The following is a 26,790-nucleotide window of genomic DNA, read 5'->3' on the forward strand; positions in this document are numbered from 1 at the left end:
CACATGGTCCCATGAGCTCTGGGAGATAATGGGAAAGGTTCCACTATATATGACTTTCTTTCTTGAAATCTAGTTTTAATTTGTTAATTAATTACTTGTGAACTTGCTTATTTTTGTTTTTTCTTCTCCTTTTTACAGTTACTTGAATGCCATTCAGACGATGTGTCCTCACATCCTCCGCTATCTAGCTACTGCTGTGATAATTAATCGCACACGCCGCAGTGCCGTTAAGGATCTTGTGAAGGTCATTCAGCAGGTAAGAGTTTATTATACAGTGACAGGCAAGTGTGTCTATACTGTTGTAACACGGGTGTTACCATTGTGGCTTCTCACACAGTAAGTCATTTTTCATATCCAAGCTCTGTCATGACTATAGGTTTCAGAGTCTTCAACGAAGTTCACTTAACCTCAGGAAACACAATTCAGGAGAGAAAAACGGGTTAATATCTTACTTGCAACAATCCAAGAAGTGATTTTCTCATGTTTTCCCCTTCACATGTTAACAATTTCCTCGATGGTACCTAACACATACTGTAGGCTACAACTGATTCGACAATTCACGCAGATATATTTCCAGTAGTAACGGCAGACAGCTTAGTCGTGTTGTAAAGTGTGTGTCAAGACAAGCTCGTGATAAATGAACTAAAACAGCCAAATTCAAAAATGATTATGGCCTACTTACCCTTAACAACACCCATATATATACCATAACTAATATTTTCAAGAAGCACAACATGAAAATAGCATTCAAAACCACACACAACAGCACCAACATTATATATAACACTAAAACAGTCAATAATAACAACAAATACAACCAATCAGGTGTCTACCGTATCAAATGTAACAACTGTAACACAAGTGATATTGGACGTACAGGCAGAAACTTCACCATCCGCTATAATGAATATATAAATGCAGTAAAACATAACCATTTCTCATCAGTAGGCCAACATGTTGAAGAATCTAAGCATAGCTTCACAGACATCAATAACGATATGACGATACTAAACATAAACTCTAAGGGCCCCCTGCTCATATAACAGAAGATTTCTATATTTCTTTGCCAATGGCCGTAGCCGTGTTGAAACACAGGATCCCGTGAGATCTCCGAAGTTAAGCAACATTGGGCGTGGTCAGGAGTTGGATGGGTTGCCATGCGGTGTTGGGGGGGGGGGTAAGGGAATGGAGGAGCGGAAAGGAACTGGCCACCCTACCGCACATAAACTCCGGCTCAGGAACACCTTTGCGGAGTTTTGGACCTGCCTTCCGGCATTAACGATATTACAGAGAAAACCAGGATCATTTTTGATAAAGCCATTCCGGCATAAAGAATGATTACCTCAAAATAGTAAACACGCGCTCTAACAAACCAACGAATCACAAGCCTGACCCTGCCCCTACTTCCCCAATAGTCACTCCTTCTTCCCCTCTACTTACTTCCCCCGCCACAGCTAACATGAGCCCCAGACGCACTTGTAGTAGAACACAGCAAGCCTTCGGACATATTGGTACAAGACCTCCACAACAACAATAGTAAGTACTCTTTCCATATACACACCAGGCATTCCTTCATACATACACTATACTTACATTAACTTACCTTTACAGACTACACCACAAACGAACATAGACAAGAGAGATGTTGCCACCAACAGCTTCTAAATTCAAACTCAAGATCTGTAGTTTATTATATTAAAATTTACTGGAGTACATCACAGTTGGATTATATAACACAAAATTTTTTCATGACGAAGGTTCATACTAACGTGACACATATCAGCCTCAAAACATTCTCGAAGATTACCTCACACAGCTAAACCAACATGACATAGAAGCAAAGGAACCACACAGAAGATAGAAGAATGGAATGTAAGCAACATGAACTTTTAATAAGCATTTTAATGTGTTAAAACTTTTTAAGTGTTTTATGTTGTGGCCCATATGTTTTAATGTGTTCTGTATACTCATGTTCTAACTTACTGTAACTTTTTTACCTTTGACCACAGATATTTTAACTTCATGCTACTGTATACTGCATTTCCATCCCCCATTAGACATCCGGATGTCTAACACAATAACAACTTGTGATTTTGTCTAATGGCTGGAAACTAATCATGTACTAGCTGATGATGGCCGTTAAGGGCCGAAACCGGTACTAGTGTAATCTATTTACAATAAATTGTGTATTGATTGGTGGAAAAACACATTTCTTGTCTATACAGTTCACAGGATAAGTGGCAGCTAGGTGCTGTTAGTGATTTAAACATTAGTTTTGATAATCAGCGTCCAATATTGACTTTAAACGTCATGCTATGGGATGTAATACGTAAGGTATCGGGAATTGAACATACAATGCTGCATTTTCGTGCCCAACCCAATGAGGTGACCAGCAACACCAACCAAGAGGAGTAACTGCAGTGGCTGGGGGAGGTTCCAGGAGAAAGCGCCAAACTTAAAGGAATAAAAAAATAATATTTCAAAATAAGAATAAAATCTGGATGAGAAAAGTGAACAGATGGACGAAGCAGAACAGTACAGGCGCTAAAACTGTATACTTTTTTTACCTCGCTTCCTGTCCGACTCGGCTGAATGGTCAGCGTACTGGCTTTTGGTTCAGAGGGTCCCGGGTTCGATTCCCGGCCGGGTCGGGGATTTTAACCTTAATTGGTTAATTCCCATGGCCCGGGGGCTGGGTGTTTGTGCTGTCCCCAACATCCCTGCAACTCACACACCACACATAACACTATCCTCCACCACAATAATACGCAGTTACCTACACACGGCAGATGCCGCCCACCCTCATCGGAGGGTCTGCCTTACAAGGGCTGCACTCGGCTAGAAATAGCCACACGAAATTAAATTAAAATTAAAAACCTCACTTCCTGTCCGTTTCCATGGCTAAATGGTTAGCATGCTGGCCTTTGGTTCAAGGGGTCCCGGGTTTGATTTCCAGTCGATCGGGGATTGTAACTTTCATAAGTTAATTCCTATGGGTTGGGGGCTGGGTGTTTTTGATGTTTTCAGCATTAGATTTCATCTTAAATAGGGCCCCATCCTCACAGATGCCTCTACGGCGTCAACTCAGAAGACCTGCAGCTGGCCTCCGTGGTGGCCACACGCCATCATTATTATTATTGTTATTATTATTATTATTATTATTATTATTATTATTATTATTATTATTATTATTATTATTATTATTATTATTATTATTATTTAAAGATCTATGTCCGCCCTGTGAATACTATTGGAAAGCTATTTGATCTATATTAAGAAAATGTCATACATTTTTCAAGGATCTTTTTATTCTCTTCATCAGCGACTAAACGTTCCACCAAGTAATTTGCAGACTTGATTTGAAACCTACTAACAATATACTCTAAATAAATTATAATTAAAAATACAAGAATTGTCATCTAAATAAAGTGTTTACAATTACATAAAATAAGCATTTACCGAGCTCAGTAGCTGCAAGTATGATCGCAAGTATGAAGGATGAGTTTTCCACCTAATCAATGCTTTATTTACAAAATGTTTGAAATTATCTATAAACAGTACCGGTTTCGACCCATAAATAGGTCATCATCAGCTGTTGGTGAACCTGCTTAATAGCGATTGTACATAAAACATTACTAAAAACTAATTTAACAAGAATGCCTTATTTTAATATAATACTACTGTTAGGATATATACATATGGTACAATTATAGGGCTTTGACTTGTTGGAGTTCAATTCAAAAATATATACTGTTGCCAACATTATGTCAAACAAGATACTTATTATATACATATGGTACAATGAAGGGCTTTGGCATGCTGGAGTCCCTTGAATGCCACATATTCCAAAAATTGTATAGCTGAAGTCAAAAATATAGTTCTTATAGAATAAAGGATCACTGAGGTTTTGGTGTCAAGTTCAAATATCTATGCAGTATCCCAGCATTATGTCCAACTGTTGTATAGATACAATCGAGGTGCATTGTTGGGCTGCAGTTTTGCGGGGAACGTAGTAGACTGAGGTTCTGTAGTTTGTTTAACAGGTACTATGTTCGTTCTTAGTGTATGTTGTTGCTGATACATGCTAGCTTTCAGGATCGTTGTTGAGGCATATCATGCTATGGATGAAATTTTGAAATTAAAGAAAGTAGGTTGATAGAGCTCCCCTCTTCATACTTGCATTTATGCTCAGGTAAATTCAAAAATCTGAGAAAGAAAAAGGAATTAGGAATTAGAATAACTGATAGAGAGTGCCTGTTAAATGGTTTGTGTGCTATAGTCGGGAGTGTGCTGCACACTGTTGCGTGTACGTCGTGTGGCTGTCGTAGTGTTCAGAATGAGAGGTGGTGGGGAGGGGGAAGCAGCCTCTGGAGGGGGTGGGGTGGAGTGGGGTGTGTCTTTTGAGTTGTGTGTGGGTTTGTATCTGTTGATTCTTTTTAAATATGTGTCTTTTAGAATGGGAATGGCTGTGTTGAAGAGAATGTTTATCTGTGATTTCATTTAAGTTGAGGTTGGGATTAGCGTATTGGTCTATATTGATATAAAAATCTTCCATTATATTGAGCAATGGGCCTGTGGGGTTAATATTTAAAATTTCCATATCATTCTCGATATTAGTGAAGTTATGCTTGTGCTCTTCGACATGTTGCCCTATGGATAAAAACTATTATATTTAGTGGCATTGACGTGTTCGCTGTAGCGAATAGAAAAACACCTGCCGTTGCGTCCAATGTCTTGACAATCGCTTAAGTGCGGCCACTATCCAGTATTCGGGAGATATTGTGTTCGAACCCCACTGTTGGCAGCCCTGAAGATAGTTTTCCGTGGTTTCCCATTTTCACACCAGGCAAATGCTAGGACTGTACCTTAATTAAGGCCACGGCCGCTTCCTTCCCAGTCCTAGCCCTTTCCTGTCCCTTCGTCGCCGTAAGAACTATTTGTGTTGGTGAGAAAAGAAAAGCATTTCTTCTTTTTAAAATTGTTGATAATGTCTCTAAAACAATGTGTGCATCTGCAATTTAAAATTTTATGTTGCAGCTCATTCTAGTTGTTTGTTGAAATGCTCCAAACTTTCTAGCCAGGTCACATGATGTGGCTGCTTGTTTACATGTCAAATCATACATACGTGCAGTTGACCTTGACTCGTGATTAGATGCCTTTCTTCCAGAAATATGCGAGCCAGTTTTTGTAAACTTATTCCTTGTGCCTGTGTGGCTTCCTGTATACTGGACAACATAACAGAGCTGTGTCCCAGATAACATTGTCAGGAGCATCAAAGGCATCGCATTCAATTGGAAATGTAGCTGATTGTGGATAAGCGCATAAAGGTAGCTCTAGAGGTCCATATCAATGTTTTTGAGTAAAACTCGCTCACAAAAATGTTTGACGAACTACTTGCATTGTGATTAAAAATTTACATGTTCCAAGTTAACAGGGGAAGTTAAACCATGTGGAATGGTTGTTATGTTTATGTGTGCATCTGGAATTATGAACATATTTTATTGAATCTAGAATCAGACAGCATTTTGTTCCAACACTGGGGTAGAGCCAGTTATCCTACCATTTTTCAAGAATATTGTTGCCCATTCTGCCTGATTTTTAACAAGTTTTATATACGTATGTTAGGAGGTTGGTTCATGTTCTGTTGCACAAGGGGGCCAAGTGTGTTGCTCGGTTCATATAAGACAGTCAGAAGTGGAGAGAGAAGTTTATCTCCTATGTATACAATGAGCTGAATTATATACGAATATGATATTCCAGATGCTGATTTCACTCTAACAATCATGTTTCTTTCACCAATGCTAGATAATTATGTGGTCTCTGTGAGTTTCATTATTCCAGATTGAGCTGATAAATAGTTAGGAATGATCTTGTCAGTAAATTCAATGCAAAATGCAGTCACAGAATTCTCAGTCTCCTCTTATGATTGAACATGTTTGTAAGTTACAAAGTGCATAACTTTGTGACTAACAATCTTGTGAACGGCCTTGAGATTTCGTACCCAGCTTTGAAATAAATAAATAAATAAATAAATCAATCAATCAATCCAAGCACTTATAAGTATCGTGCACACCCACTGCCTTGCACCATCTTGCACAGACATTAGTTTATCCGTGACTGGAAATTTTACACTACCTGTACTTCAATATGACCTTGATTTTCTCACACTTTGTTCCTCGTTGTTCATATATATAATAATTTCGTGTGGTTATTTCTTAGCCGGGTGCAGCCCTTGTAAGGCAGACCCTCCGATGAGTGTGGACGGCATCTGCCATGTGTAGGTAACTGCGTGTTATTGTGGTGGAGCATAGTGTTGTGTGTGGTGTGCGAGTTCAAGTGATGTGGGGGACAGCACAGACACCCAGCCCCCGAGCCATTGGAATCAACCAATGAAGGTCAAAATCCCCAACCCCACTGGGAACCCGGGACACTCTGAACTGAAGGCCAGTACGCTGACCATTCAGCCAACGAGTCGGACTTCGTTATTCGTAATCACTTATAACGATATAGATAGCTGTTGTCCTTGAGCCGACTGAAGTGATGCATGATCATTTTCAATGACCATCCTTTGTATTTACCTTGTCATTTTCTCGACATAAAGCCTTCGTGGCTCGGACAGCAGCGTGTCGGCCTCTCACCACTGGATACCGTGGTTCAAATCCGGTCACTCCATGTGAGATTTGTGGTGGACAAAGCGGAGGCGGGACGGGTTTTTCTCCAGGTACTCCGGTTTTCCCTCTCATCTTTCATTCAAGCAACACTCTCCATTATCATTTTATAGCATTTATCACTCATTAATAAATCACGTTGGGAGTGGCGATACCATTGTAATAACAGCCTATATATGTTTCATTCATTACATCCCCGACACGGTCAATGACTGGAAAACAGGTTGTAGGTTTTCATTTTATTTTCTTGATGAATGGAACACAGTCTTTGGCTAAATCGTCATTCAAAGACTCATAAACAGGCTTGACTTCAATAGTCTTGTCGGAAAGCATTTGTACCAATTCTTCATCTTTCAGTGGAATTTTCAAGTTTCTTAATCAGACTGAAAATAGTGTTTACAACTTCTCTTTCCTCTACTTCATGTGATGAACATGGTAATTCAATCTGGTGTAAAATCTGTAACACCTTATTTCCGTCAATTCTCATTGTGCAAGGTATGAGGGCAGATCAAATATAAACAGAATTACTTTTTAAAATTTATTGCATCAACTGACGAAAAAAAAACATATAGAAATCACTTTTCTACAGTGTTGTGCCTTCGATACACATTTTCTCCATCGGATTGGTAAGATTTTGGTGCCGTCCTGATAGAAAGAATAGAGACGTGTGCGTAGCCAGTTGTGCATGAACTCTTCTTCACTTGCATCATCATCAAACTGTTGTCCTCCTAGGTATTGTTCGAGTGGTCCAAACAAATAGTATTACAAGTAATAAACTTCATTCCAGTTCCGTATTAACTTTGAATACCGAAGACAAAATTCTAAAATAATTCAATATATTAGGTCCACCTATTCAATACATTTCTGTCATTTATTAAATGGTTTCTTTACAAATTACATAGTAGTTTAAAATACCTTGGACATGTTTTGACCTGGCTTAGAGGACATCATCAGCAAAATAACAAAGGAGGAAGACATAAGACAGTGATACATAAAAAAACGAGATAAAACACGGTCAACAAATGTAATGGGAGTTTACATTAAAATGTACATAGCTTCACTATTAAGAATATATTTAACAAATACAATGGAAAACTGTTAAAAAATGTACATGAATTCAAGCGTGGACAAGATAAATTGATAGTGTGGGTTCAAGCGTATTTAGTACATTACATAGCTGGAGGAAATATTTAAGAAAACTAGTGAAGACAGTTGGATGTTGTTCTAATCTGTCATATTTCTGGAAAACGGAGTGAAGTTTATAAAAGATCTGTTGTAATGCACCACAGAGAACACTAGTATAGCCAGGATGTCCTCTTTCCTCCAGCCCTATGCTTGTGTAGATCAGGTTGGGTCAGTGTTGACCTCCTGGCTGCTTCAAAGTAATTTCATGGAATTGATATATATGTAGATCAGTTACGGTGGCATTAGCCTGATAAAATTGGCAATTGAAATAAAAGATCTTGTAGGCTCCACCTTGTTCAATACAAATACACTGTTGTTAGATGGTTTTTTACAACATATATTTTATTGCAGAACTAGTTTTGGCGCTCATTTAGGCACCATCATCAGCTGCATAATAAGTCAAGAAAAACTTGGAGATATAACAATATAAAACAACATATTGATATAATTAACTCCTAAATATCTATCTAATGTTAAGTTTAAAAACTCTAATTTGCAACAAGACAACCTTTGTGAGTCAAAAATGTGGAGAGGTGATACTCCCACGTGGCCCGTCATAGGTGGCGGATGGGGGGGGGTCTTACCCGGCCTGCCGGCGGACTTGAGGTAAATAACATACCTCTCGTGGACCAAACACACAACCCCTGTGGGTGGGGGACGCAGACGAAGAATTCACCCACGGTATCCCCTGCCTGTCGTAAGAGATGATTAAAAGGGGAGACCAAGAGATGATGATATAGAACCATGACACTGCTTGTGCTTTGCACCGCCATGCAGGAACACCATGGGTCGCTTTTACTTGCGCGTAGTACCACTATGTTAGGTACCAAATAGGTTTGAGATTAGTAGCTAACGAGGGCTCGACGGCTTTTACAGTACCTGTGATTAGTAGCAATATATGAGCAACACCATGGGATGAGGGAACGCATGGTTCTCGCTTGCCTATGATTAGTACCCACTATATGAGGAATACCATGGGATAGGACGAGTCCCTGTGGATAATACCCTTACGCGAGGAGCACCATAGGTTTGCGTTGCCTGTAAATGGCGCCGCAATGTGCGAAACAGCTTAGGTCTGTAATACATGTGCGAATTTCATTACCTGTGAGTACAAAGGGCACTAGGAAAGTTTTGCAATGTGAGTGAACGCTTTAGACTCTTTCAAAATAATTTCCACCACACTCGATACACTTCTCCATATGTCAAAACCAGTCACTGAACCAACTCTGCCACTTTTATCGGTTACATTTTCACACTCATGATCCCATGCTGTGCGAAGCTCCTTGTCGAATGCAAAGCGCCTCCCTTTCAGCTTCATCTTCACTTCTGGGAAGAGTGCAAAGTCACATGGGGCAAAGTCAGGACTGTATGGAGGGTGATCAAGCACAGTCAACACCTATCTGGCAAGAAAATCCATTGTTACATTAGCACGATGTGCTGGAGCATTGTCATGATGCAAGAGGCAAGTACTGAGCCGTGACCTGGGACGGAGCTGCTTGAGAGCCTGGATGACCTGAGGCAGACAAGTTTCACTGTACCACTTCGCAGTAACTGTCCTTTGTGTTTCTAGCACAACCCGAGTCAGGATGCCCCGTTTATTGAAGAATACTGCAATCATCCTTTTCTTCACTGACCTTGACTTTTGCACAGTCACAGGAGTACCCTCATCTTCAAACAGCCACACCTTGTTCTGGGATTTTGTTGGGACATCGTAATAATAAAGCCAAGTTTTGTCACCTGTAACAATGCTATTGACGTTACGCGAAGTCCCATTTTCAAACTTTTTTAGAGTTTTTCAGCACCATTTCACTCGAAGTGCCCTTTGTTCCTCTGAAAGTGAATGGGACACCCAAAGGGAACAAACCTTTCTAACATGGTGATGGTCATGTAGAATTGAATGAATATCTGGTGCAGGGATGTGGAGGGTCTCTTCTACCTACCGATATGTCAACCGCCTCTCTTGCTGCAACATTTTCCTCACAGCTTCAGTGTTTTCCTCAGTCACTGATTCAGACAGTCGCCCAGAACGAGGATCGCCTTCAACGCCAAAATTTCCCCTCTGGAACTCTTTGTACCAGCGGAAATTGTTGTCCGATGTGGACAGTCTTTCCACAGCACAGGAGTCATTTCCTCCAGGTACGGGTCAACAGTTAATCCACGAACAAAATTGTAGCGGATAATTGCGCGATATTCACCTTTAGACCACACTGACATCTTAACTTGCTTTCAGTCCCACTGCTTGGTAACAACTGGTGTGAAGGTCGCGCCTTGCTGTCTTCTAGACTGGTTTTCACCCCTTTTTCATCCCTGAACAGGGGTGTCCAGCCAACTGTTTTCACGTATTGCAAAACTTTCCTAGAGCCCTTTGTAGTACCATAATGTGTGGAATACCGCAAGTCTATGCTACTTTTGATTAGTACCGCAACATGACAGATACCATGGTTCTACTTTCCTAGGGATAAGTACTATTTTGAGGGGCTGCTGACTTGGATTTTGGACCCCTTTTGACTACAAGTATCATCGATTGAGTATTATGCTGTAGAAGCAGTCCCTTGGTCAGTACTACTATTGTTCTACGCCAGCTTCTGTGTATGTGAGTCATTGTGGGTCAGTCCCAGTGATCGTTTTAAATTCATATCCGTCCATCCATCCATCCATTCATTCTTTGTCCTCACGTTTTGAATTGTGGTCAGTGGATGTTTTTGGGCTTTTAATTTGTCATTTCATTTCGTACCATTAGGAGCCGATGACCTAGATGTTAAGCGCCTTTAAACAACAAGCATCATCATCATCATCATCATTGAAATTTCAAACAAAATCTTACATTTTTTGTAATGATTTTAGCATTTGAATCTGTATATTTGTCACCTCAGCGCGTTGAATTAAGTGTACTGATTCTGCAAAAAAAAAAAAAAAAAAAAAAAAAATTCTTTCCCCATGCAATTCTATTTAAGAGGGTCATACCTCTGTGTGTAATTTCAAACCATAATGATAATATTTTTACGTTGTTTTGAGCATTTGAATATTGAACACTTCAGGGCATCGCGTGAGGTAGTGTATTTATTATGCAGGTTATTTGTTTTATATATAGGAAAAAAGTAATGCAATTATAAAAAAAAAATTTAAATACATGTAAGCCTGAACCTTAAACTACAACATAAGTTTCAAGTATATTAAGGCACTTATCATATCATGAAACCAGCTTCTGAACTCCATCCTCATAGAAATCTTCTGCCTGATGTACCAGCCACTGCAGCATGGTTGTCTTCTTCAGGTCATTGTAGTGGTGCTGACCTCCTAAATGCTTCCTCAAGTGCAGCAACAAATGGCAGTCACTAGGTGAATGATCAAATTGTTCCCAGCCAAATGAAGCGATGAGGTCTGGCATTCTAGATTAGCCATGTATGGTCACACATAGTCATGAAGCAAAAGAATCCCCCTTGTAGGCACGCCATGCCGTTCGTTTTGGATTGCACGATGGAGTTTACGCAAGGTCTCGTATTGAGTCTTGCCATTTATTGTGTCAACCTGGTGCAAAAATATCACGTGCAACACTTCCTCTCTATCCCAACACAGTGCACATGAGTTTGCTTGCACTTCACTTTCCATGGACTGCTGTTTTGATTTCCGCATAATATAAGCCAGCCATATTTCATTGCTGGTGACAGTTCAGCTTAGGAGCACACCACCTTTGTTACTGTACCGCTCAAGGAAATTCAAAGCACTGCCTCGGTACCCAGTGTGAGCACAACTTCCCATACTCAAAGGGTCCTGCCATAATTTCATAAAGACACTCGTAGAAAAATCAGGCAACTCAGTACTGTGTGAGCACAACTTCCGATAATCAAAGGGTCCTGCGATAATTTCATAAAGAATCCTCCTTGAAAAATCAGGCAACTCAGGACTTAATGATGAAATTGTAAAGCGTCTGTTTTCTCGAAGCCAACTTTTTGTACCAAGTCTTCAGTAATGACAGACGGCCGCCCACTACACTTCTCGTCATGGACATAATGACGTTCTGTATATGCTCTAACCCATTTTCTTGCCATTCCTTCACTCACAGTGTGTTCTCCATACACTTAACTAATCTGCCAATGAATTTCAGTGGCTTTCATGCCTTTTGCATTTACGAAATGAATCACATTGCGTACTTCACACTCAGTGAGACCATTAATTGTCAGAGGCATTTTGAGGATGCACGAACATAAATTGATGCAAGTGCAATAAACGGACATAACTTCAAAACAATATTCTCTCGCCCATGGGTAACTAATGCAAATATTGAGCTCGAATTACTATTATTATTATTATTATTATTATTATTATTATTATTATTATTATTACTTGTTTGTATGGCTATGAAGTGATTACATTCATTTAGTATTAGTATTATTATTATTATTTACGTAGTCGAATGATCGTATTGTGTATGAGGGTATGTCATGAAACGTGCTGTACATAGGCATTTATAGCAGTTCAATTAATGTAAGAACCTGTATATAATTCATTCTTACCTGTATATATAATTTGTAATCCATAATTGTGAAAAACACTGTAACTTCCAGAATGGTAATAGGTACAAAAACAATAAAGGCGATCTTTAATCCACCTATTCAATACATTCATTTCCACTTATAGTGGTTACATAAACATACTACCAGTTAAATGGGACATGTTTTGCCCTCAATTCAGGGCATCTTCAGCATAAAAACAATCTTCAAGAGTACACCTTATATTAATATCAAAGCTAAAAGTTTAGCCAGTTACTAAAATTCAGTATATAAAAATGTGAGAAATACATTAAACAAACTTGTTGATGGAAACACTGTCAATGATTAAACCATGAAAATATTTTGTCAGAGACTAAAACTTATTCTGTTACAAAATTTCTAATTAAAACGGTTCATTAAAAAAAAATTAGTGGAAAAACAGTGTGACAATAATAAAATGTCAATGTCATGAGGGCGTGAAAAACAAGCACTAAAATGATTGTCATAAAAACGTCATCTTCAAGGCCGCTGGTGAAATCGTGAGCATAATGTTAAACTGAAGCATCAGTTGAATTATTGCAGAAGGGGCCTTTAGCACTGGTAGGCAATAAAATTGACTGAGACCATGTCAGGAAGTGTCAGTAGATATTGGAAAATGTTCTCTGTAAGAGAAGGAAAGGAAAGATTAAGAAGTTGAACGCAAGGCGAGAATTCTGTGTACGATGTTAGGAACAGATGAGGGCTTACACGTTTGTTGAAAGCTGCTATTTGCTATCTACTGTTGCATTGGTAACCGCCCTTCTGTTGACTCTGAGTCTCATGTTATAACTGTGCTGCACAGGCGGTAGCGAACTTGGAGGGAAAGGAATAGGGGAGCGCGGAAGGGAGGAGAGGATGGGTGGAGTCAACAGTGATGAGGCTGACAAAGGGGCAGAGTTATCTGTTTTGCTGGAAGTAGGCCTAATATCCGTAGGCATGGGTGGAGCACTAGAGTATGTAGAATTAAATACATTAGGTATCCTAAATTTATTTGAACTAACTGTCTTTATTAATTTCGGCGTTAATTCATGAAACATGCTTTTTCTGTCTGTGATGTCATTAAGATTCTGTTCCTTATTATATGTCTGGTCTAAATAGATATATAAACTTTGTAATTCCTTCAACATTCTACCTTTTTCTATGTTTCTAATTATCGCTAGGTCTTTCTCTATGGATTCGAATCGGTGACCAGTTTCCTCATATGCAAGCTCATCGCTGAGAATTTTCTATGTTTTTCTGTGTTAACATGTTCCATGTATCTTGTCGTAAAACTTCTGCCAGTCTGTCCAACATATGAAAATTTACACTGTGTATACTTGTATACTCCTGATCCCAAATAACAATTTCTTTTATGATTAACTTTTTTATGATTAAAGAATATGGATTGGTTAGTATTTGTAGTTCTAAAAGCTATATTAAAATTATGTTTCTTGAATACGTTAGTAATCTGGTGTATAGCTGGATTATTAAAAGTGAATGTAGCATACTCAGTTTTTTTTTTTGTTTTTTCTGGCATCAGATTCGTGGATAATTTGATCTTAATTTTATTGGTCAATTTATTGGTCATTTCTATTTTGAAACCATTCTGTTTAGCCAGGTGCCTAATATAATTAAATTCTTTCTTCAAATTTTTGGGAGATAGAGGGATTCAAAGTGCTCTGTAAATTAGACTGTGAAAAGATGCTTGTTTATTTGAATTCAGGTGTAATGAAAAATTGTTTATAGTTTTAGACGATTGTATCGGTTTTCTAAATCAAAAGTGTTATCCTTACGTGTAACAGTTACATCTAGAAAATTCAATGAGTTATCAACTTCGTCCTTTTTGTGAATTTCAAATTAGGTTCGATTTAATTTAACTTGTTTAAGATTTCTTGACTATTAGTGACATCTTTGTTTATAATTACGATGTATCATCTACATATGTCAACCATGAATCAATTCCTTTAATTTTTGCTAATATTTCATTGTGTTCGATTGAATCCATGAATATGTCGGCATGGATGCCCGATATTGGGTCACCCATTGCTAATCCATTCTGTTTATAAATTTTATTGTCAAATGAGAAGTAATTGTTGTCTAATACGAAATTTAATAATCTAGTGAATTCTTCTACTTCCATTTTACTAAGATGTTTACAAATGTTATCGTGAATAATATTAACAGTTTTTTCTGTCGGAATATTCGGGAACATATTCATTACATCATACGAGCACATCGTCTGGTTTGGATGCATGCCAAATTTAATCAAAATGTCACACAAGTCAATGGAATTTCTTAATGGTTGCTTATTATTAAAAGTGTAATGTTTCTTCAAAAGTTATGAATGTATTTGGAGACCTTATACGTGGGAGAATTTCGGCAATAGATTATCGGACGAATAGAAACATCTTTTTTATGTATTTTGGACAAAGCTCTAGTTTCTGGGAGCCTAGGATTCATATTGACAAATTTTAGTTGTTCTTGTTCAGTAAAAAGATATTTGGATTTTTTAAGTAAGGCCTTTAAGTTGTGTTGAACTTTAGTTAACGGATCTTTAGTCACTACTGTGCCCTTCTGCAATAATTCAACTGATGCTTCAGTTTCACATTATGCTCATGATTTCATCAGGAGACTTGAAGATGTTGTTTTTATGACATTCATTTTAGTGCTTGTTTTTCACGCCCTCATGTAGTTGGCATTATATCATTGTCACTGTTTTTCCACTAAATTTTTTTTTAATGAACCGTTTTAATTAGAAATTTTGTAACAGAATAAGTTTTAGTCTCTGACAAAATATTTTTATGGTTTAATCATTGACAGTGTTTCCATCAACATGTTTGTATAATGTATCATTTCTCACATTTTTATATACTGAATTTTAGTAACTGGCTAAACTTTTAGCTTCAATATTAATATAAGGTGTACTCTTGAAGATTGTTTTTATGCTGAAGATACCCTGAATTGAGGGCGAAACATGTCCCTTTTAACTGGTAGTATGTTTATGTAACCACTATAAGTGGAAATTAATGTATTGAATAGGTGGATTAAAGATTGCCTTGATTGTTTTTGAACTATAAATTTTCAATACGGACCTAAAAAGAGATTTATAACATGTAATGGTAATAGGTAGACGAGAATGATTGAGAATATTCTGTGCACTATTTCTATGTATTGGGCACTCTAGAGGTTTTGAGAAGGTATTCCTTGTAACGTATCTTTCTGGAAGCCTGGCCAGGACATATATAAGGAGATGATCTTGATGGTAACAAAGAGAGTTATTGGTCAGGAGTTATTGGTTAGGGATTTATTGTTCAGTAGAGTGATGGTGAACAAGAATATATATCTCGTGTTGACATTCAGTGTTGCAGTCTCCATATTGAAATGACAGTCAGTTGTATTTAAAATACTGGCTTTGTGATGTGAGTGTTTTGTTTGTGACAGCAGTGACTAAGGTTATGTGTGTGTTTAATTTGTAAATAGATGTGAATGAAATCATTGTACCAGCTGACAGCATCTTGTGTGTGTCTTTGTGGATACATTAAAATACGGACTAATCCTTCCGTAATTGCGTTTTTGGCTAGCCTATGTACTGAATGCGCATGTGCCAAACAACGACTAAAGAGTTGCAGATGCCATAGTTTTAAAACTGGTTGTTGTTTGCGTCATCAGTCCATAGACAAGTTTGGTGCAGCTTCCATTCCACCCTATCCTGTGCTAATCTCTTAATTTCTATGTAACTACTACATCCTACTTCTGCTCCATTCTACTTGTCGTATTCATACCTTGGTCTACCCCTACCATTCTTGCCACTTTCACTTGCCTCAAAAACTTTCTGTCTGAGCTTGTTATCGTTCACGTTTCACTTCCACACAATGCCACACTCCTATATCAATGTTTGTTGTGAGGAAATATTTTTTTTCTTAAGAAATGCCTTCCTCGCTTGTGCTAGTCTGCATTTTATGTCCTCCTTACTTCTGCCACCATTATACGTAACAATATTCATCTACTTCCTTTAAGACTTCATTTCCTAATCCAATATTTCCTGCATCACCTGACTTTGTTCAACAGCACTCCATTATTTTTGTTATGGACTTGCATATTTTCATCTTCTACTCCTTCCCAAGACTCTGTCCATACCATTCAGCAGTTTCTCATGTAAAATAACAATATCACCAGTGAATCTCAGGATTTTGATTTCGTGTCCTTAGATTGTGGTTCCCTTTCCAAATTCCTCTTTTATTTTCTTTACCACCTGTTCTGTATTAACATTGAAAAGGAGAGGGGACAAACTGCAGCCTTGCTTCACTCCGTTCTGGATTGTTGCTTCTTTTTCAAAGCCCTTCTTATCACTGCAGACTGATTTTTAGTACAGATTTTGTAGCAGACGCTAGCGCTGCTCTCACTATTGGATAAAGTTACTTATTCCATGCTCTATTTTCTTGCTGTGTTATTGATGTTCTATGTTCTGTTCTACTCCTTGTCAAAAAACAAACAACATATTAATCTCAGCAGTCATCCTATTACGTACCTACACATCTGTGACTTGGAACAAGAACAACCAATGTCCAAAATGGCAGTTTTGAGATAATTTCATCTTAAGTTTGGAGTTCTTACAAAAGATTTTTTACAATACTACTTTAATCCTCTTAGTCAATACTGTACCGGGAGGTACACCTCAACTCCGCTCATTTAAAATAACCGCCTTAATAAACTAATCTATCGACCAAAAGGTGAAACTGATACTACATGAAGTTGGAACTTTAATCAGAAGATGTCACCACTGAAATATTAAGGAATTGTGTTATTGTTAAGTTTCCTAAACTGATTGAATTTCTCCTTGTTTTTTTTTCTTTTCTATACATCAAGAAGTTTGGACATTTTTCCACAGATGACACTACCATAAAACTATGATCATGCACTCTGGTGCAAAGTAAAGCAAGTTGTTATTGAAAGAAATTTTGCGTTTATAGGTTTTCTCAACTTTCATTTGTTTTTTGTAACTCTAGGTTTGCAACACATCTGCCTCATTCCGCCAGTTTTGAATTTGGGCAATGAAAAATTTCTGTAATTAATTTTCAACCTATCACAGGCTTCTTGTTTGATTTTGAGTGTAACTTTTGAGTTTAACCAATAAAATTGAGAGGGTGTGTACGGATTAGCCCAGAATCTTCTCTAACCTTCCCTGAGGGTATATAAACTGCGGCTTTTCATGTTTCCTTGTCAATTGATCGCCGTCTTTCTAAGTGTGTGTGTGTTAAGGCCTCTTTCTTCGGCCGGCTGAACATCTACAAGGTAATGGCCCACAAATTCTCTTTTCTGTAGCTACCTCCACAGCTTTATCCGAGGGGAAGGTCCGAATCTTTAACTATGTAACAAACTTTTCTAAAATGTAAATCTTCTTTTGGCTAATGTAAAAGCTTTTATAAAGTTTTAACTGTAAATCGGGGATAGAGTGTGAGTTACCCTCTCGAGCTCCCCTTCATCTTGGTTTGAGGTGACTACGATTTAGCAACCTTTTTCTCTGTAATGTTTTAAAGTGATTTCCATGCGAGCCACCTCAATAGTTTGGAAATAGCCCCTGTTTCATCGGCCAAGAGCCCTGTAGGTTTTAATTTTTCATTATCGGGGGGCGCTGTGTACGCCTCCGTTCAGTTTGTGTTCGGACCATTTATTTAACCTGTTATTTTTCCGCAAAGGCCCTTGCAGGTTGGGTACTAGATACCTCTGTGTAATACTATTTCTATTTGTAATTCGTGCCTTGAGAGGCCAGAGTGTGTTAGATTTTGATGTAATGTTGCCTCATGTAGGCTGGAAGATACTGAGAGCTCTTTCAAGTTTTGTAATAGTTAAGTGTGCCTCTGGAAGGCTATGTTTTGTAAGTTTTGGGAGCAAGTGCTCTTGAATTAGGGGTTTTCTGCCCTTACCTAAATAATTCCACTTTCTGTAGTAAATTGGTAACCTGGGGGCTTGTAGCCCAGAATTGTTGTCTGAATCTTGAATTTTCCAATTTTTGAAATTGTCATTGTATCTGTAACCTCGTGTTGTTCACTCAGTGAAAAGATTTTTAAGTTTGCAATTTAAATAGAAATATAACCTTTGTTAAAGTTTTAAATTCAATTTTGATGTGGTAGTTAGATCCATTCAACACCCGCACCTTCTTTAACCTCTTTCTGCTCCGCGGATAATCTCTGTAACAAATACTATACAATTTTACGTCCAATTAAGACTAATTTTTACATATAAATAGACATGTTTCGACCCAGCCTTGAGTAATCCTCAGTAAGACATGTAAATTGAATTAAAAAACATAGGAAACACATAAAATGAATTATATAACATTTTAATAACAACATTCAATCTTGTCTAATTTATTCTTAAATATTCAGGTGTTGTTTATAATTAATTGACATTGATTTAATCAAGTTCAGGTACAGAACATTTGGAACTAATGTACCCAAAGAAGATTACACTCTTTACTCAAGACGGTTACTATCCCAATGATCTGCAAATTTTTAATTTTAATGTTTAAATGTTTTAATTTTTCATTTTAATTTGTCATTTTCACAAGTATAGACATTATCAATTCTCAATACTCATAGTGTGTAATGTAATTTTCATTGCAATCCATGTATGAATAGATAATGTTTCAGACATTTGACCTTAAGGATACCCACAAGCTGATGATGCCCGTAACAAGGGGCAAAACATGTCCCTGAGAAGTGTATATAGTATTATGTAGATTTCATCCACATAGCACGTGGTTTGTATTGAATAGGTGGTGATAATAGAATAAATTATTTTTGTGATAATTCGCTTATAGTCAGTTTCAATACGGATCAATCATGAGAATTGTCTCTTGCAACTGTGATTTCATCCCATCAGTCCATTGACTGGTGTGATAGAGCCCTCCATGCCACCCTATCATGTGCTAACCTTTTCGTTTCTACATAACTACTACATTGTATATCTGCTCTAATATGGTTGTCATATTCGTACCTCGGTCTACCCCTACCATTCTTACCACGTGCACTTCCCTCAAAAACCAATTGTACAAGACCTGGGTGTCTTAAGATGTGCCCTATCATTCTATCTCTTCTAATCAAATTCAGCCAAATTGGTCTCCTCTCACCAATTTGAGTCAGTATCTCTTCATTCGTGATACTATCTATCCATCTCCCCGTCAGCATTCTTCTGTAACACCACATTTCAAAAGCTTCTATTCTCTTTCTGAGCTAGTTATCGTCCATGTTTCACTTCCATACAACGTTACGCTCCAGACTTCAAAAAACATCATTCTAATTCCCATATCAATGTTTGAGGTCAACAAATTTCTTTTCATAAGAATGGCCTTCCGTGCTTGTGCTAGTCTGTATTTTATGTCCTCCTTACTTCTGCCATCATTAGTTATTTTGCTACCCAAGTAACAATATTCATCTACTACCTTTAAGACTTCATTTTCTAATTTAATATTTCCTGCATTACCTGATTTTGTTTGACTGCACTCTATTATTTTTGTTTTGGACTTACTTATTTTCATCCTGTATTCCTTCCCCTGGTCTTTGTCCATACCATTCAGCAATTTCTCCAGGTCTTTTGCAGAGTCAGATAAAATAACAATATAATCCTCTCCTTGAACGTTGATACCCTTTCCAAAACCCGTTTTCATTTCCTTTATTGACTGTTCTGTGTAAACATTGAAAAGGAGAGGGGACAAATTGCAGCTTGCCTCACTCCTTTCTGGATTGCTGCCTCGTTTTCAAAGCCCTGCACACTGAATTTTGTATAGATAGTAGATAATTCACCTTTGTCGGCATCTGATTCTGATCACCTTCAGAATCTCAAACAGCATGGTCCAAATAACATTATCGAATGCCTTTTCTAGACCTACGAACGCCAAGTACATGGGCTTGTCTTTCTTAATTCGGTCCTCAAAGATCAGACGTAAAGTCAGGATTGCTTCACATGTTCCCACATTTCTTCTGAAGCCAAATTGATCTTCTCCTAATTCAGTTTCAACTTGTCTTTCCATTCTTCTGTAAATAATACGTATTAAAATTTTGCAGGTGTGAGATACTAAACTAATGGTGTGGTAGTTTTCACACTTGTCAGCACCGGCTTTCTTGGCAATAGGTGTAACAACATTCTGCCGAAAATCAGACGGCACTTCTCCTGTATCAACAATCTTACACACCAAACAGAACAACCTCCCCATGCTGGTTTCTCCTAAGGCAGTCAGTAATTCTGAGAGTATGTCGTCAATTCCCAGTGCCTTGTTCCTATTGAGGTCTCTCAAAGCTCTGTCGAATTCTGACCTCATAATTGAGTCTCCCATGTTATCAGTATCAACAGCGTCGTCTTGTTCCAGAACGCTACCATCTACATCTTTACTTTGATACAACTGTTGGATATGTTCCTGCCATCTTTCTGACTTGCCTTCTTTCCCTAGAAGTGGTTTTCCATCTGAGCTTTTAATATTCATACACCTACTTTTCCTTTCTCCAAAGGTTTCCTTGATTGTCCAGTATGCAGCATCTACCTTTCCTAGAGCCATACAAACTTCAACATCCTTGCACTTCTCTTTCAGCCATTCTTCCTTAGCTGTCCTGCACTTTCTATCTACTTCATTCTTTATTCATCTGTATTCTTTTCTTCCCTCCTCATTTTTTGCATTCTTGTCCTTTTGTCGTTCATCAGTCATGTCTAGTATCTCTTGAGTTATCCATTGTTTCGTAGGTGATCTTTCCTTTCTTCCTAACTTTTCTTCAACAGCCTTACTGATCTCATTCTTCATGACTGTCCATTCTTCCTCTACTGTGTTTCCTTCAGCCTTTTCATTTAGTCCCTGTCGTACACGTTCCTTGAAACAGTCCCTGACACTGTTTTGTTTCAACTTGTCTAGATCCCATCTCCTTGCATTCCTTCCTTTCTTCAATTTCTTCAACTTCAATTGGCATTTCATGACCAACAGTTTGTGTTCAGAGGCCAGGTCTGCTCCTGGGAAAGTCTTGCAACCCAACACCTGGCTTCTAAGTCTCTGCCTAATCATAATGAAGTCTATTTGATACCTTCCAGTGTCTCCAGGTCTCGTCCATGTATACAGCCGTCGTTTGTGGTGTTTGAACCGATTGTTAGCCAGGGCTAAATTGTGATCGGTGCAGAATTCAACCAGCCGTCTTCCTCTTTCATTTCTTTGTCGCAGTCCGATTTCTCCTACTGTATTACCTTTTCTTCCTTGGCCTACCACTGCATTCCAGTCTCCCATCACAGATTCTCATCACGTTTTACATAGTGTATTAAATCTTCTATCTCTTCATATATTATTTTGATTTCATCATCCGCTGAACTAATAGGCATATAGACCTGCACTATTGTGGTCGGCAGGGACGCGCGGCTGTGAGTTTGCATCCGGGAGATAGTGGGTTCGAATCCCACTGTCAGCAGCCCAGAAGATGGTTTTCTGTGGTTTTCCATTTTCACTCCAGGCAAATGCTGGCCACGGTCGCTTCCTTCCAATTTCTAGGCCTTTCCCATCCCGTCGTCGCCAGAAGACCTATCTGTGTCGGTGCGACGTAAAGCCACTAGCAAGAAAAAAAAATCTTATTATTAAACCTACTCCTGCATTTCCCCTGTTTGATTTTGTGTTGATAATTGTGTATACGCCTGACCATAAATCCTGCTCTTTCTGCCAACGTACTTCACTTTACCAACTACATCTAACTTTTGTCTATCCATCTCCCTTTATAGATTCTCTAATCTACCACAGCAATTCAAACTTCTGATATTCCACGCTCCAACTCGCAGAATGTTACTATCCATCTTCCATCTGTCTCGAATTAGCTGTTTCTATAATAACTTTGTATTCGTCATACCTATGAAGGGTTATTTATATGATTCATAATAGTGATTTTACTTTCATCGGACAACTTAATGTGGTTACCATATTTTCCTCTCTCATCTGGTAGGCAGATGTTGGTGCTTGTGGCTCGTCGTTTATCCAGAACAGCACAAACTTTCATCAGTGTTCCACCCAGCGTGTTCAAGCTCATCGCTTGACAGATTTCCTTTCCGTCTAGCAGATACTTCCTGGTAAATTTTCGTCGACTTACAGCCTTTTCTGTATGTAGGATGCTAAAAGGTTAGTTTTTTCAACCTATTCAATAGATATAAATTTTATAAATTAGGAATTTATTGTTGATTCCACTTGAGACATGTTTCGCCCTTCATTGAGGGCATCATCAGTCAAAATATCACCTCAAGGTAAAAAATCAGGTAACTGGTTAGTAGTTGTCGGTACAAATTAATACATATTATTAATACAATTACAAAAATTAAGTATGGGAAATAGTTGTACAAAAGTGATGGTTGAACATATAGGTTTATAGATGAAAAGTCAGCACCAATGCCTAAAATTAACATAGTAGAGTTCGGCAGTGGTGCTCTGGAGAAACAGTTGACGCAATCATAGGGAAATAAAAAGTTAAAAAATATTTACATTAAAACAATTAAGGGAGAAAAGGTGTAGTGTTCGGCGTCAATGTTTGTATCCAAAAATTAATGTCAAAGGTTGGTAACTATATAGTAATTACATTATCTAATTGAATAGTTGAGAATTTACAAATATATACATAATTACATCAATTTGTCTGACACCACCTTCTCTGACATAGAAATGAACCTCCTAAACAGAGGCCTAAAACACAATTGGCCTAACCCCAATACTATCGATGACCTAACCACCACTATTGCAGAATTAGAATCCAACATTAGTAAACAGATCACCACAGAGAAACAAAATGACGTCAGACACGAAATAAAAAAGAAACTGCCCTCCCTAGTTAATGAGTTAAAAACCAACAAAAACAGTACCCTCTCAAAACAAATCCATGCCTTAAAGACCAAAATAAACACCAATAACGTTATAGTAATGAAAGCCGACAAAAGTAACACAACTGTACACATTAACAAACAGGACTACATCAAAAAAACTGAAGAATTCTTTTCCGACACAACCTACACCACCATCAACAAGGATCCTATACCAAAAGTACAACGCAACTTGAAAACCCTTCTCAAAAATTCAACTTTCCTCTTAAATGACCATGAAATCTTTAAACTAGTCAACATGAATCCAACTTTACCCACAGCCAAGTCCTTACCCAAAACCCACAAAAAAGACATCCCCATCCGACCAATTATCAACAGTAGAGGCAGTCCAACATACAAAACTTCAAGATTTCTACACTACTTTCTCAAAAAACACTACAAATTCAACAACATAAACCCCATTAAGAACTCAATTGACCTATGTCAAACCCTGAATAAATTTACACTGCAACCAAACCACATTCTATGTTCCTTTGACATCACCAACATGTATCCGAACATCCCAGTTCTCGAAACCATCAACATCATAAAAAACAACCTCTCCAAACACAGTGGACTAAGCAAAATAGAAATTGATGAGTTCATTAAAATATTAACCTTTATTTTGAACAATAATTACTTCACGTTCAACAACAAGATTTACCATCAAAAGGGCTTAGCTATGGGAGACCCTATTTCTGGCATTCTAGCGAACATCTATATGGACAACTTAGAACACAATAAAATTATAAATTCCATCAATGGTATTCATCTTTGGCTCCGCTATGTCGACGACACACTAGTAATCATCGATAAACAGTGCAACAACAGCGACAACATCCTCACATTCCTAAACACTTTAGACAACAACATAAAATTCACAAAAGAAGATGAGGACAACGGCTCCATCAATTTTTTAGACATCAACATCACACGAATGGACAACGCATTTGAGTTTCGAATACACAGAAAACCCTCCTTCACCCCACTAACAATAAACAATAATTCCTTACACCCAAACTCCCATAAACAAGCCCCTTACTACAGTTTAATATACAGAGCTTTAAAAATTCCCCTTTCACCTACCAATCTGAAAAGAGAACTTGATTACATAACAGATATTGCCAAGTTCAATGGCTTCAACACCAACATGATCAACAAGATCATCAACAAAGTAAAACTAAAATTAACAACTAATCTTTCCCCAACAAAACCCAATAAACACAAATACGCAACTTTCACATACACTAATCCAGTCATCCACCAGATAGCCAACCCCCTAAAAAAGCACGAAGTCAACATTGCTTTCAAAACGCAGAACACGAACCAGAACATATTTTTCAACCAGAACTCTGTCAACCCAAAAAGAAACCACTACGCGGGCTCGGGTATTTACAGACTCACCTGTTCACAATGCAACTCCTCGTACATCGGACAAACTGGCCGAAGCTTCCAAACCCGTTATTTAGAACACTACAATGCCCAAAAACATAATAAATTTTCCGCAATGAGCACCCACATGAGGGACACTGGCCACCACTTGACCACAATAGAACAAGACTCAACAATCCTAAAAAAAGTCGAGAAAGGCAAACTAATGACTGAATTTGAGAACCTATACATCTATCTAGACCAACACTTCAACAAAGATAAAAACCTCAACGAGATAATAGATTTAAAAAACCCCCTTTATGAACAAATTCCCACCTTACTACAAAAAATAAATTTTCAAGGCAACAACTTGTCTAAAATCTTCAATACCACATTAACTAACTCACCCAGCATGTCGACAATTACCCCCCTACCCCCCCACCTCCCCCTTTCCGACCAATTCCCCCACACACAACGACAGCAAGCCCACACATCCTCCCACCCAAGCACCTCCCCCTCCACCACGACCCCACCGATACAACACGAGAAATAATAACCACGCGACCTTCAAAAACAATACAACACCCAACACAAGCAAATAACATTCATCCCATTAACAAATAGGCATCAATATTATCCGCGTAACTTTCGGTTCCTTATACCCCCCCCCCCCCCCCCTCTTTTTATAAACCAACACTACATCAACCTGCACTCCCAATACACAACAAGCTCGCCCCTCCACTCTACCTTCCTCTATTCTGACAGCTCACCTTTGCGCATGACTCCGCCCATGCCCCTCCCCCCCAAAAGCTCTCCACCCCTCCCGCCGCCATTGCTAACCGCATGTGCGTATTACCGACTGAGCCTCCTTCTTAGTCCACCAATACTCATCATCAATTACCTCTCAGCGACACATCAGGTATGTAACATAACATTCACTCTTCATTACTTACCATAAATCTTTCTTACACACTAACTAATACCATTAACATCTCAATTACAGATAACTTCCACTGCATACAATACAACTTTAAACAACACGCCGGAACCCAGCGCACATCGGCACAAATATGGCGTGCCACTACGGCTCCTCTTCGCAGTCAGAATGAGAAGATGCCTCACCCCAGCTTTAACGCTCTGACTCTGCAGTTGCCGTATACATTCTAATCTCTCCACAGCAGTTCACAACACAAGCAACGCTATTCTTTCTCACCAGACCAGAAAAGAAAAGAACAATAGCTTCATCCCGAAGTCCGCCATACTTTATTCCACGGAACAATATCAATTTGTCTCACTGGCATTTCACACCGGTGTCTTCACATCACATTCGATGCTACAGAAGTCAACTAAAAGAATAAGCGAAAGTTTCAACCCGCAACATTTTCATAATTAGCAATTACCCATATAACTAGCAATTACCCACTAATAACTGTCACCATTGTTGCCGTTCAAATGCACGGAATACCCATGAATCTCCATCCACACTGACCAGTCTCCGTACCGATCTCGGCACTGCAACTGGAAAACTTCCAGCTTGATGCCTATAAAACCTCATTTGACTATGAAATATTTCCCTACCCCCGGTGATTTTAACTAAATTAAACTGCTCTACATATTTCTGAAATGTCAATACTAATTCCTTCTTCCAACCTCTAAAACATCAGGACGCACTTGGTACTTAAAATTTTTTTTTTATCCTTGCACACCAGCTGCTCTTTTGTAATTATGTATATATTTGTAAATTCTCAACTATTCAATTAGATAATGTAATTACTATATAGTTACCAACTATTGACATTAGTTTTTATTACAAACATTTACGCTGAATGTTATAATGTAAATATTTTTAAAACTTTATCTCAACTGTTCAATTGACCAATGTAAATACTGTATAGTTACCAACCTTTGACATTAATTTTTGGATACAAACATTGACGCCGAACACTACACCTTTTCTCCCTTAATTGTTTTAATGTAAATATTTTTTAACTTTTTATTTCCCTATGATTGCGTCAACTGTTTCTCCAGAGCACCACTGCCGAACTCTACTATGTTAATTTTAGGCATTGGTGCTGACTTTTCATCTATAAACCTATATGTTCAACCATCACTTTTGTACAACTATTTCCCATACTTAATTTTTGTAATTGTATTAATAATATGTATTAATTTGTACCGTCAACTACTAACCAGTT

The 26,790-nt window shown here is 38.1% G+C and overlaps 1 protein-coding gene across 2 annotated transcripts in view; it reads left to right on the forward strand.

Moving 5' to 3' along the window:
- The window catches only part of LOC136864824 (eukaryotic translation initiation factor 3 subunit E), a 365,794-nt gene that overhangs the window by 268,637 nt on the left and 70,367 nt on the right, over positions 1-26,790 (forward strand). For both annotated transcript variants that reach the window (XM_067142266.2, XM_067142267.1), the window contains one exon: positions 139-256. In XM_067142266.2, coding sequence (XP_066998367.1) covers positions 139-256 — 118 coding nt within the window. The remainder of the gene's footprint in view (positions 1-138; positions 257-26,790) is intronic.

Source organism: Anabrus simplex, chromosome 2 (genome assembly GCF_040414725.1).
Source record: "Anabrus simplex isolate iqAnaSimp1 chromosome 2, ASM4041472v1, whole genome shotgun sequence".
Classification (NCBI taxonomy): Eukaryota; Metazoa; Arthropoda; class Insecta; order Orthoptera; family Tettigoniidae; genus Anabrus; species Anabrus simplex.